This window comes from Populus euphratica, unplaced genomic scaffold (assembly GCF_000495115.2).
Source record: "Populus euphratica unplaced genomic scaffold, PopEup_1.0 scaffold687.1, whole genome shotgun sequence".
Classification (NCBI taxonomy): domain Eukaryota; kingdom Viridiplantae; phylum Streptophyta; class Magnoliopsida; order Malpighiales; family Salicaceae; genus Populus; species Populus euphratica.
Genome location: NW_011500558.1, coordinates 65,354 through 79,819, shown reverse-complemented (window position 1 = coordinate 79,819; position 14,466 = coordinate 65,354). Strand labels below are relative to the sequence as shown.

Sequence of the window (14,466 nt, the reverse complement as noted above, 5' to 3'; positions counted from 1 at the left end):
CGAGACTTGCTTAATACTTACCCTCATCATGGTTTTGAACATGGAGATTGGTTTCATATTTTTATGAATGATTAATAAAGATAGGTAAATGGTTGAATTGATGTGTAATGGAACTTTTAAAGATAAAGACCCTGATGAAGCAATGGAGTACCTAGACTTGTTAGTTGAAAATGCTTAAAATTGAGATACTAAAAGTACTTATAAGGCATCGGGTAAAACTCAACCTCAAACATCTAGTGGAGTTACATATAAGCTTTAACAAGATCATGACCTTCAAGTCAAATCTACATCTTTAGCTAGAAAAGTCGAGACATTAGAATTGAAAAAGAGTGGTCAATTAAAATATGTTCAAGACATTGTGTGTCAAATTTATGAAACTAATGAACACTCAACCAATGACTATTCATCTTTGCCTTTTTTTCAAGGAATGCCTCTATGAACAAGCACTTGCTTTAAACAGTTTTCAAAAACCCAAACGTAACCCATACTCATAAACATGTAACCCTGGTTGGAGAAATCACCCAAGTTTCAGTTTAAAGAGTGTTAACAATAATGCACAAACTTCACAGCCACCATTTCAAGCACACTATAATTTCCAAAACTCTCATAGATATGAACCTCCTTATGCTCCCCCTCCTAAAAGAAAGTTAAAGGAAACATTGCATGCATTCTAACACGACCAGAAGATTGATATCTTCTCCCAAGTGTAGGAGTGTCGAAGTAATAAATAACCCAGCAAGATCGGGGTCGAACCATAGAGAGGTTAATTGTATAAATTATAAACAAAAATAAGACAACAACAATAATAACAGTAGTAGTAGCAGCAGCAGTAATAATAATAATACTAGTAGTAGTAGTAGTAGTAGTCGTAATAAAGAAGTTAATGAGAACTTTGAGATGGAAGATCAATGTGAGGATCAAACAATGATAAAAACAAATGTCAAGGTTAGATGATCCACTAATGGTATTTCAAACAAGTATAATATAAATTTTTTTTATTACTCAGTTGGAAACCATACACAAATGAGGTTCAAATCGGATTATAAGTTGTTAACATGATTATATTAGTTATCTTATTTGAATAATGCTAATACTTGTAAATATTGTTAGGTATTCATGATCATAACTTATGTTAACAACAAATCAAATTCTTTTCATAGCATAAATGTCAGTTATACCATACGGTTGGACTATGAAAATGCCAAGTATTTGTTGTATCAAGTGTTATACAACACAAATCTAGACTAACCATTTAATAATCAAAGTATTAAAAGTGAACAAGATAACAAATACAAACATTTTAGTATCAAACATTAAAGTTCATATTGAGTTTACACCACTAGTATAACCTTTTCACCTTGACATAATGAATTTAATTAAACATAATAAAAGAAAGAAACATAAATAAACAAGATAAGAACATAAATAAGATAAAAGTTAACTAAGAAAAGAAAAGGAAATGAGAAGCATAAATAAGAGATTAATATAAGTAAAAATCAAGCATTACAATAAAGAGAGTGCAAAAGCATGATCTTAATCTCAAAACTAAGATGTCTAAATGTATGAAAAATATCTTCTTTTATAAGCCAAAATTGGAAACTATTGATTTGATGACTAATTTCAAGTGGGTGACCACATCTTGACTTGGTGACAATCTTTATCTTCTTGTCTACCAAAAACATCATTACTAACGTCTGAATTCAAACAAACTTAAATTATGAAAGTTCTAGGAAATTGTCTCAGCTTTTCAAAAATAAAAATTAAGGTCATTTGGAACTCAAGATATGGGCTGGACACTGAACAGTATCTAGACTGCAGGATATATTCAGATTTCTATGTTATTGCTAAGATGTAGACTTTCAAACAGTAGAATTGAGTCTTACCTTTCATGAAAGTTTGAGGCCCATGTCTTAGCTTTCCTTTCATATAAAGCATACCTAAATCCAAGTTTTATAGCTCTAGTTATGATCCAATTTGGACTAAACCAACATCTCTTTTCTAAGCTTCACTCTCTCCTTGTCTTTCCAATTTTAGTACTTCAACTCATCAATCAATCCTTTTATTTATGTGATAGTCTTGTATTTAGGATGAACATTTACAATAAATTAAAGGTATCTTATGGTATCAGACTTGTTATTATAAAACATGTTTTACTTAAGGAGTTATTGATAATTTAAGTGTAAAATGATGATATAAAACCTTGATAAAAATGCAATTTTAAATATTAATCACATTAATTGAAAAACAAGAGACAATCATTACTCAACTTGCTTAAAGCATGATAGATTTTAAAGATATTCTTGTAAAATTAATATCTGCTCTTAGTTTTCGTGAGAAAGGTAAGTTTTTATCTCAACTATAACAAAATCCCAAGGGGCAATATAATGCAAATACAAGTAGTTTTGGAAGCCAACATATGGATCAAGTCAAATTAATCATTATTTTTTGTAGTGGTAAGGTTATTGAAAATCCTAGAACCTTGTGAGATAAATGATAAGTCAATCTCTGAGGGTAAGAAAGGAGTTGAATATGAATATTCCAAAGAAAAAACTGATTCTCTACCTGCATTTTATAATATTTATTTTTTAAAAAATATATAAGTTTGAGAATAATAAATATGAAGGATAAAGTCTACACATGTATTAAGAATAATATACATATTTTTTTTTATATTTTGTTCATTCTCATTCAAATATGATATAAAATAATTATTTTATCATATATATATATATATATGTATTACACATAATTTTATCTTTACTCCTTATATATGTTTTCTATACCCCATTTGTCTATTTTATTCCATACGAAGAAACAAAACAAATACCATGTAACAAAACATCACATTCTTTTTGGAAACAAGAAAAAATCAGCACCACCATCACCACGACGACGACGATTTCCGTCCCTAAAATTTAAAAAAGAAGAAGAAGGTTTGCCGTCTCACTTTTATTATTTTGAGGAAGTATAAATAATAATAATAATAATTAAAAAAAGTCTATTTTGATCAACAGCCTCCTCTCCCCTCCTCTTTATTCCCTTGTTCCTCTTACCCTCTCCTTCCTTTCTTCTTAAAAGTCACGCGTTTTCACCTCTCATTTCCTAAACCCGCCATTTATTTTCGCATTTCTCATGATAACTCTTTCTAAAGTCTCAAACTTTGCTGATTGATTAGACTAAAATTGAATACAAAATCATGGGTGCTTGTTTTTCTACCATCAAAGTTAGTGGCTCTAACAGCAACAACAATACCAAGGCTAATCACAACAGAAAAGAACCCACAAAGCCACAAACAAGGACAGAAAAAGCAGCAACAAGAAAAAAGCAAGAAGTTGTGCACCATCATCATCAGATTAATAAGAGTGTTAACAACGAGGCAGAAAAGAAGCGAAAGGTCAAAGAGAAGCAAAGTAGCAAGGCGATCCCTTGTGGGAAAAGAACAGATTTTGGTTATGATAAAGATTTTGATATCAGATATACAATTGGCAAATTGTTGGGTCATGGTCAATTTGGTTACACATATGTAGCTACTGATAAGGGTAATGGAGATCGAGTTGCTGTCAAGAGAATTGACAAAAATAAGGTTTGCTTCTTGTTTCTTTTATTATTTTGTGAACTGGGGTTATATTGTGGTTTTTGGAGGACAATAATTAAGGGTTTTTTTTTTGTGATTGTTGTTAATATTTATGTTGGTTTTATTGGTGCAGTTGAAGATTCTGAGAAGATCCTTAAAGGGGTTTTTGCCTTTTGTTATAGATAGGTTCTCATTTTGTTTATTTCTGTTTTGAATACTGACTCCTCTTTACTTGAAAATCAAGGGTCTACCAGGTCCCACCCATCGCCTTCTGTTTCATGAATCCCCATTTTCTCTTATATTTAGAGTGCTTCAGAAATCTTTTGCGTTTGGGAATTTTGTTCCTTAATGATCGTTGACTTGTTGGATTACTTTTTTGCACATTAGGGATGTTCTCATGTTGGGTGCTAGGACAAGCACTTTCTAGTGATACTCATATTAACCTGGTTCTTACTGGTTTGATGGGCTAAAGCTTGATCGAGTATCCACATCCGTATGCAATTATTGCAAGTTTGGTTTTGGTGAATACTTGTTTTGCTAACTATGAGTTTTGTTGCTTTTATTGTTGCTAGTATTTATCTTTAAGCAGTCGAGAATTATAGCATGACAATTAAAGGCCTTTCAGATGGTGAAATTTAGTTGGAGAGTACAGGTCTGAGAATTTGCATTAAATTGTGAATCACTTGTTTTAGACTAGGCAGGGTCTGTTCTCTCTCTCTCCCCCTCTCTCCCTATCGAAGAAAGCAGAAATGTATATTTTTTTGATTCAAAAATAGGTGGGCAGGAATGTTCTTACTACTACATATCCTAGCCCATAATGTTGTTTTGTGTATGCCTTTCAAATGGAGAGCTACAATTGCGTTCATTGGTAGCTTTGTTCCATTCAATCATCTTAATTTTTCCTTCTCAAATTACCAGGTGAGCAGTAATGTTTTGTTTCCTTCTTCAGTTCGGGTAAATGAAGTTTTTAGCCATTAGTGATTCAGGTTAGACTAACTATGTGACTACCAAAAGCTTGAAAGCTTTAAGATGGAATAAATATTACCATTTTCATCTCCTAACAAAAACCTTTATGTTTTTCTTTCAGTAAATGTTGACTACTTCTTGCTAATGTAAAATTATTATTTGGCTTTTCTGGTAGATGGTTCTTCCTATTGCTGTAGAGGATGTTAAACGAGAAGTCAGGATATTGCAAGAACTCACAGGCCACGAGAATGTAGTTCAGTTTCATAATGCATTTGAGGATGATTCTTATGTATATATTGTTATGGAGTAAGTTTCATGTTCATGGGATCTGTCTGACAATACCATTCACATATTACCATGTTGCTTCTGTAATTGCATCTCCCATTTCTGTTTAGTGTCCATCATATTTTTTCTCCTTGATTAGTGTTTTTTTATTTTTTTACTATCAATCTGCGCTTGCAATGCTCTCTATTTTCTTTTACTAATCTTGTCCATGTTTTATATTGTCTTTTATCAGATTATGTGAAGGTGGAGAGTTGCTAGATCGGATATTGGCAAAGTAATAGTTCTTTGTTTCTCTTCTGTGATAAGTTTTTATTTTTTTCCTGGTTAAATTTATGTGAAAATAATACACTCAGTATATCTAAAAATGACCATTTTCAGCTGAAACATTTTTCAAACTGTTCACCTTACCACTGCTTTATTTTGTTGAATCAGGAAAGACAGTCGATATACTGAGAAAGATGCAGCAGTAGTAGTGCGACAGATGCTAAAAGTTGCAGCTGAATGTCATTTGCATGGCTTGGTGCACCGCGACATGAAGCCTGAGGTATTACCAATTTTATCATATGGATAACAAGCATATCTTTTGTGCAGAATCATGCTTCTTGAGAATGGATCCTTTTGTTTTTTGCCTGTAGAATTTTCTTTTCAAGTCAACCAAGGAGGACTCGCCTCTTAAAGCCACAGATTTTGGTTTGTCAGACTTCATAAAACCAGGTGAGTCGTATTTTCATCATGCCGAGAGCTGACTTATGCTTATATGCATGATATTTATAAAAATATTAAAGGAATAAAAAAACTTACCATGCTTTCTATGGAGAATTTTCATAATGTGGCTGAATCCAAAAGCCTTGACTATTTTTACTTGTACTCATGAGACTGCAGTATTCTCTTGCCAACCCGTGGTTAGCATTTTTCTAGCATTTGTTTTGAAACCCACAGATCATTTATATTATTTCTTCTAATGAACTGCAGGCAGGAAGTTTCAAGATATTGTTGGCAGTGCTTACTACGTTGCACCTGAAGTATTAAAACGCAATTCTGGACCTGAATCAGATGTCTGGAGTATTGGTGTGATTACATACATTTTGCTATGTGGGAGGCGTCCGTTTTGGGATAAGACTGAGGATGGTATATTTAAGGAGGTGTGATACAATTTTAACTTTGGATGTGTCTATTTTTGTTTCTGATTGCTACTTGTCTCTGGTATAAGTCATTGCAATTGGACACTCAATGGATTTAGTAGAGCCTTTAGTTTCTGTTATAGTCACTTTTAATGTTGCTTACAGTCAATACTTCATATTGAAATGGATTCGGTATATAGTTGTGTGGAATGACGCAAAAGGATCCATATATCCAAACCCAACTGGTGGAGGCAGAGGCATTGTTGTTGTTTTGTTGCTGCTTACATGTTAATAACCTTCCTTCCACAACGCTGTACTTGCTTTTCCTGGAACTCTCTGTAATTACTTTTAATCATAGTCAGTTTGTTTTCCAAACATAAAGCAGCCAACTTATCCCATCCTTTACTTTGTTTGGTCATCACAGTTCTTCAAATAACCATATTCTTTTCCTAATGGGTTCTAACTATACCTTTTTTCTGTATACAGGCCACTTTTTGGCTCCCACTTAATTCAATCACCATGCATGGATATTTTTCTCTTTTGCATTGTTAAATATTATTTCATCCTTCGAAATTCTAATATTTACTGTATGCAGGTTTTAAGAAACAAGCCTGATTTTCTCCGTAAACCATGGCCAACCATTAGCACTAGTGCAAAAGATTTTGTGCAGAAGTTACTGGTGAAGGATCCTCGTGCAAGACTTACTGCTGCTCAAGCTCTATGTATGTGTCATATTATTTTTCCATTGAAGAAACAAATGCCTGATTGTTATGATCTATTAGAATTGGGTGCACATATTGTTTGGTTCTTAAAGCAATTTTTCCTCTTTTTTCTTGCTTAAAGAGTAAAGTTTCAACTTTTGCAGCGCACCCATGGGTCAGAGAAGGAGGAGATGCATCTGAGATCCCTATTGACATATCTGTCCTGAGTAACATGCGACAATTTGTGAAGTACAGTCGTTTGAAGCAGTTTGCTCTAAGGGTAAAACAATCTTTCCTCTTGTAGGGTTGCTCCAAGGGTTTATGGATGCTTTCATTTTATGAATGGTTGATATTTTGCAGGCATTGGCAAGCACGATTGATGAAGAGGAACTAGCTGATCTTAAGGATCAATTTGATGCCATTGATGTGGATAAAAATGGTGCTATTAGTCTTGAAGAAATGAGACAGGTAATCTCTTTTTTTTTTATCAAACTGTTATATGTTTTCTTGCAAGAAACCTAAAAAGTTTCATTAAGTGCATTCCATTCTCTATGAGATACATTTCCATGTATCTGTTTTCTGTATTTTGTTGTAATGATGATGGTTTCATTGCAGGCCCTTGCTAAAGATCTTCCTTGGAAGTTGAAAGAATCACTTGTCTTAGAAATTGTTCAAGCAGTAAGCATGAATCTTGTTTCCTCTGAATATTTACTAAACTCCAAACAAAAAAGATGGAATTGAGCCGTGAATTTGTTGATGGAAGCCTTCTTATTTTCCCCATAGTAGTCATTCCTATGTTTTTTGATGTATGAAATTAGCAACGCAACTTGCATTTTTGTTGTTAGTGACCAACTTTTTTTTCTGTTAATGAACAAAATACTTTTGGCTTTTAAGAGAGGAGTGTGAGATGCTCCTCCACCTTGGTAACCACTGGCTCCTTGCCTGGCTAGAATCTCATGCCACCAGGACTAGTTATAATGTTCTTTAAGTACTTATGATGAGCATTTTTCTTCTAGTGTATGTTCTCCCTTTCTAGTTTTGTTTTTCATGTTAATTAATACAACTCTGCTTTTGATGAAGGATCCACAATGGTTTTTAGATATTCTTATTTTATATTACAATGCATTAAATGTTGCTATTTGTTTTATTTAAATTGTTTCCTTAAAGATTTTAAAGATTTATTTGGTGCTTATACATGAAGCACCTATACTTTTGTTCTGGAATGGCTTTGGTGTTGTATTGAAAAATTGTACTTCCTCTATTGCATGTCTCTTTACTCAATTTTCCTTTTCTCTCATCTAATCCCTTCTCTTGCCTGCCCAAATTTTTTTTTTTTGTTCCATCAGTTTTGCTTGTTTTGGAACTTGATGGAGCTATTTATATGTTTGATGCAGATTGACAGTAACACTGATGGACTTGTAGATTTCACCGAGTTTGTTGCAGCTGCTTTGCATGTCCATCAATTGGAGGAACACAACTCTGAGAAGTGGCAGTTGCGGTCGCAGGCTGCTTTTGAGAAATTTGATATTGATAGAGATGGATATATAACTCCAGAAGAACTTAGAATGGTATTGATATTTCTTTGCATTGAGTATCCTGCCTTGTTATATCTCTTCTTCATGCGAAACTGAAAAAGGAAATGAATAAAAAATATTCACATTGTAGCTGAGTTAAGGCTTTTATACTTCATGTTTATGTTAAGTGATTGTTCTTGCTTAATGTGTTAAGCCCATTAAGGGTTCCATTGTGCATGTTTTGAAAACTTCGGTTGTAGTTTTGACAAAATTAATTCAAATACTTGCCTAAAAGAACTTTCTAGCTTTTGAAGTAGTTTCATTTAGTTTTGGCTCCGAATTTATTTGGTGGTAGCTCCTAGATAATGCTTGATGTTAGTTTATGCATTCATCCTTTTCTTCTAATTGTCGTATTTCACTCTTTGTCATGTGCTTAATTGCGACATTGAAGCCTCTTTGTTCATGTATATGACTAGCATTTCACCTCTAGGAAATCCCAGATCATATAGAAGCTCCTAGTTCACTTTGTGTTTGCTTGAGGACAATGATTGGGTTGTGGTGACTAGCATAGCTTTTGTGTTTCAACTTTCTATTTAAAAATAGATATCAGCGCAGATGCTCAAGTTGGTTTTTCTTTATTGCCTTGCAGCACTCAGGCTTGAGAGGTTCTGTTGACCCACTTCTTGAGGAGGCTGACATTGACAAGGATGGTAGAATAAGCCTTTCAGAATTCCGTAGACTTCTAAGAACTGCTAGCATGAGTTCGCAAAATGTGCCAGGCCCATCTGGTCACCGGAATTCAAAAAAACTATAGATAAGAATTGCACTTTTAAAGATTGAGACTAGCGAGGAAGCTAGAGAAGTGGAGCTCCTTCTGTGGAAGCTGACCTTCTAGGTTACACCACACCAATTTCCCAATAACCATCCTACCAGGCTCACCTCTTTCTGAAACTCAGGTCTTTAATGGTAGAATTCCTTGTATAACTTGTGTTTATTAAACGATGTAGTGCAATGAACAGAGGTGTGGTTATAGAGTTGGAGCTTGGAGGATGGCTCCATGCACGTTATACTAGTTTACATTCTTTTGTGTGTGGGGGGAATCTCCTTGCTGGTGCCCTTCAAATTGTAATGTGTAATGCAACTAACGTATCAGTGAAAGGTTGGTTCTTTGGAATTTAGTGTGTATTCGTCTCCTTTTATTGATAGTTCTCTTTTTAATGATTCCATTGTCTTGGATTCTGTACTCATCTCATTTGGTAATTGGTGCATATCCCAGTTGATTGGAACAACAGTGCTTGCTTGAAGTTAAAAGTGCTTATTGAAAGTTGAAGCTGATAGATGGGGTGCCTTTTTTAAGCACGCGATGTTACTACATGTTAATTGTAGTTGCGAGACACAAGAGCATTCCAGTTTTGAAATTTTCGGTATATACTGAAACTTCAGTTGTACTCCATTTCTCATAATTTTACACTTGGAATCTTGTGTTGATGTATAATGTCATGTTAACCTCCCCACACCCCCCCGGTGTAGAGGCATATACTGGTAGTAGAGTGGATATTAAAATAGGACTCTCTTAGCAGAGATTGAATAAAGCTACGCATGATACATCTTGCCAGTGTATAGTCTCATAGCTTTAAGCTGATTAAAGTTTTTCCACCATGCTTCCTCGTGCGAAGTGGAGTTCTCAGGATTTGAGCTCTTGATTATTAATTACTTTGAAGGGATAATAATATCCATATAACCAAAGGTTTAAGTTCTTCGGTGAAGTATAATATATATTGTCATCTCATTTATTAGACTATGATAGCGTCATCCCTGCAGTTCGTTGTTCATAGAATTAGTAGTTGGCGGAAACTTGCTGTGAATATATATATATATATATATATATATATTGCTTCACAGTCTTGGCTCTCCTTGAGCAAGCACTGAAGAGCTTTTGAATGTTAAAACCTTAAGATATGTCATGCAAGAAGATTCACCAAGTGCAGGTTACTACAGGAGCCAAAGAAAAGGCAAGGCACAGGATCCGTTGGACTTCCGATATCCCAAGGACAAGGGATATATCATTCTGCCCTCGCTAGATGGAATGACAACGGCAGGGTAGTACATGCAATGCAACGATTGTTTGTGTTACTCGTGCTCTTGCAGGCAAGGGAGGGGTCGTCATTCCATTTCAAATGATTTGCAACAATCCACGCACCTAGATACATGCTGCCTGGATGATAAATTGCAGAGGAAATGGCTTTAACAATATCGCCATACTCAAGTAATTCTAACAACAATCCATTAGAGTTGTGTTTTACTGAGCCATTTTCCAAATGCCAACAAGAATGATTGATTTCAAATGTGATTGGCTTTGATGCTACGTAAAAAGGAAGTTTACCAAAGAAAGGAATGTTAACAACTAGACTGGTTGACCGATTAAAGTATCAGGCATTTTGCGGTGATGATTTACAGAGTTTTCTTCACCTATATGAACTGCTCTTATATTGATCAACAGACAACTAAAAAGAAACTCGCAGAAAAATCTGAAGCTTTATGGGAGTTGTCAAGAACCAAATCCGAGTTCTGGATAAGTTGATTCAGTAGAACGGAGTTGGAGAACCCTCTTCCATGTGTCCTGTTGCCGCAGACAACTAGGTGGTTATTGTTGGGAATTCCGACCGGTGATGTACTGATATTTGCTCATAGGAGGGGAAGTACACTGACACACGGTATTTAACGTGGTTCGGCAAACCGCCTACATCCACGGGAGAAGCCATTGCATTATGTAGGGAGAGAACAAGATTTACAACAATAGAGCAGGAGGAATCATCTACTCTTTTTGACAACTCTCAACCTCACTCTTTTCTCTCTTTGTAGTGCTGCAATGGCAGTTACTGCTTGCTGCCCTTGGCAGCACTCTCTCCTACATTTCTCACCTCTTTGTCTCTACTTCCTCTCTCATTTTGCTCTCTCACATATGCATCTATTTATAGGCATTCATGGAGGCTCTTCTTCAACAAAGGTGGCTGCCAACTCCAGCTCTTCTTCAACAATGGTGGCTGCCAACCTTTGACATCTTGGATGGGTGCACATGGTTGGTGCAACTCCAACTGCAGCTGCTGCAATAGTCAATGGTTGTTGCACATTAATGGCAACCAACCCAACAATCACCCCCTTTGCCATTCATGTGGGGCAACTGTCCTCTTGTTTCTTCAACACAAGCTTGCATCTTGCAGCTCTTCCAAGCTTTTTATTTTGAGAGCGTTTGTGGCCAAGTTTACAGCTATTTGCCAAACCTTTCAATCATTAGAGTAACCTAAGCACACCTTTTCTCACACAAAAGAATCACTATAACCAGATGGTCTGCCACATCACATCTGAATAGTTTAACGCTTGTCTCTGGAACAACATTCCCCTTCGAGTGTATCAACCATGCTCGGTCCGGAATGATTCATCAAGCCTCACATCAAGGCTTATAACACCCCCTCAAACGAATATTTCAAGTGCAACAGTCATTATCTGAGTATCTCAATATGATCACAAGCTCACCACTCTTCCAAGAGTCTACTCATCTAGGAGTTGCGCCTGCCCTTTGTTCCACCCTAGGAACCACGCCTTACTTCTCCGTGAGTCTCTTGCTCTTAGTCTCAAGAGTCCAGGTAGCTTTCCACCTTTAACCATGGGGGCAGCCCATTAAAGGTTGATCCATATATGTCTTGATACTCTGAGTATTACAATGCCTTCACCGAGCTCACCACCTTGACAAGAATCAACTTGTTCCCGGAACCTGCGCATGCCCTCTGCTCCTTCATAGCAGCCGCGTCTTAATGCTCCACAAGTCATCCACTTATTGTCCAAGGCAAATGTCTTCTAGCTCATTGATCTTTAGCATGGGGGCAATATCCATGAAAGTCAATCTTGCATTTGTCTTCATACTCATTATAGCCACTTCATTGGCTATCCATACATGCATCTGTCCACTCATACCTGGCCATCACATTGGCCCTGGGGCATTTTGAACTGGGCTCCTTCCACGACCCTCACACCTTCTTCTAAGGTGTCTCCACTCGTCGTCATGCGGCGGTCTGATCATGGGCTCATCTCATAGCCTTCACACCTTCTCTTTAAGGTGTCTTCGCCTTTTATAGGCGGTCGCATCCTCCTTCAGCTGAGATGCTTCAAAGTGGCTCCATAAATTCTTTGCCACTGATTACATAGAAAGAGAAAGTTGCGGTATACTCCTCGCAATCCTCCATCTCAATTTCTATGTTTGGAGCTTCTACGTCTTTCATCATTGCACTTGACAGCTCCACCTACACCAACTCTCTTTGGTGTCTTCGCCTTTCATCATAGGCAGTCGCCTTTTATCATAGGCGTTTGCACCCCTTCAATTAGGTGCATCTGCAACAGCTCATCTTTCCATCCTTGCATGCATTGAAAAGGTCCTCGCTTGTTGCCTTTATCAAGAGCACAAGAGACTTCCTGTTGTACAACCTTCACACAGTCTCTGCTCTGAGCTTCATCTAGGAACTCTTCTTCTCCTTGCACTTGTTGTCTCATTATAGTACCTCATTGGATCCTTCGGGTGCTCCTGCACAATCTCCATGTGTCCTCGTGCATTTTCTGTTCTCCAGATTTCTCCCTATTCCTTGCTTATGTTTGACAGCAGCTCATCTTGTCACAACACCTATCCAAGTCAAAATAGGGTGCCAATATTTATCCCTTTGATGTATTTCTCTTCCATTATCAGGGTCTTCATCATTTCTCCCCTCGAGAAATTATAGTCACCGAATCTAACTTCCTTTGAGAAATCACCACTTCATCAGATCCTTGATCATACGGAACCCAACTGTTCCTTTGTGCCGTCATCCTGTTAGTCTTCAACAGTTTCATAACAAACTGTCACATATATGAAAATAGTACCGTATGGATAATCCTTCCACTAAGCAAGTTCCTAGGAAAGATTGGAGGGGTCACAACGGTCCCGCTTAAAACCCAATCTCCTAGCCAGAACTTCTTAGGCCATATCTATCCATCGTACTGTCTTTTCGTATATACAACCATTTGCTAGCTTTGTCGCGGCTTTTCTTTACAAGTGATCTGGAGTATCCTGGTTTTATACCTGATTTCTCAACATCTGGCGAGACTACCAGTGCTCAGATTTGTCAAGATTGGTCTTCATCAAATTTCACTCTCCACCTCAAATTGTCCACATGATCGGGTGTTTAGAGTGTCCCAATTTTTCCTTCCCTCAAGGCAATTAAAATTCCCCACATAACACTTCAACACATGTAATTAGGCAAACATGTGTGATTTCTTCTTCATCATCTCCATTGGCCACCATGATGATCATCAGATGCCTCCTAATCGGACAATTTCTCTTTAATAATTCACCACTGTCATTTATGATCTCAATCTCAATGATCGGACCATACCATTGCATCCAGAACGATCAAATTAGCTAGAAACAAGTCTTAAATCGTCCAAATCGCTCTTCAGACGACTAAGATTTGATCAAAACAATTCTGGCCTCATAAACGGCCCAGATTCAATCTCAAAACCGGTTGCACGTAAACTCCGCCACACAGAATCTTGTCCCTCGGCTCGCGGCTCGGCTCGGCTCCAACTCAGCTCGGCTCGACTCACTCTCGGCTCGCGGCTGGTGACGTGGCAATAGGTCCCACAGTGCTGACGTGGCTGCTAACTGGTGCTGACATGTCATGCCACCTGTTCATGCTGACAAAACTGTGACGTCATGGTGATGTCATCATCATCCGGATCTCGTGCGTGGGTCAGATCTTCTGGTATTCGGGTCGGGTCAGCCCATCCGGGCGAAGAAGACGCGTGTGACACATGGCGCGTGTCCAGTCACCCCGCCAGCGCGTGACGGCGCGTGCGGCGAATTCCGAAGTTCGATTTTGACGCGGTTTTCACCAGTGGCTTCGTCTCTTCCTCCTCTACACAGTGGTATGGTCAAAACATAATTTTGACAACTTTCATTTTTGAGCAAAATCAAACACCACTTTGAACCATGTGCTCTGATACCAATTGTTGGGAATTCCGACCGGTGATGTACTGATATTTGCTCATAGGAGGGGAAGTACACTGACACACGGTATTTAACGTGATTCGGCAAACCGCCTACATCCACGGGAGAAGCCATTGCATTATGTAGGGAGAGAACAAGATTTACAATAATAGAGGAGGAGGAATCATCCTCTCTTTGAGCAACTCTCAACCTCACTCTATTTCTCTCTTTCTAGTGCTGCAATGGCAGCCCACTCTCTCCTACATTTCTCACATCTTTGGCTCTTTTCTTT

General features: G+C 37.2%; 1 protein-coding gene across 2 annotated transcripts; it reads left to right on the top strand.

Annotated features, from left to right (window-relative positions):
* The first annotated feature begins 2,993 nt into the window (after nt 1–2,993).
* LOC105115378 (calcium-dependent protein kinase 28) lies at nt 2,994–9,344 on the top strand. Of its 2 annotated transcripts, XM_011012244.1 has the most exons (12): nt 2,996–3,583; nt 4,716–4,846; nt 5,058–5,099; nt 5,258–5,369; nt 5,461–5,539; nt 5,798–5,967; nt 6,542–6,668; nt 6,812–6,927; nt 7,008–7,115; nt 7,263–7,325; nt 8,042–8,215; nt 8,811–9,344. In XM_011012244.1, exons 1-12 carry the CDS (start codon nt 3,197–3,199, stop codon nt 8,973–8,975), a joined length of 1,674 nt encoding a protein of 557 aa, XP_011010546.1. In that variant the 5' UTR covers nt 2,996–3,196; the 3' UTR covers nt 8,976–9,344. The 2 variants fall into 2 exon arrangements, with proteins under 2 accessions (XP_011010547.1, XP_011010546.1); XM_011012245.1 differs by lacking the exons at nt 8,042–8,215; nt 8,811–9,344 and adding an exon at nt 7,551–7,650 and having other exon boundaries at nt 2,994–3,583; nt 7,263–7,384.
* The last annotated feature ends 5,122 nt before the right edge of the window (nt 9,345–14,466 follow it).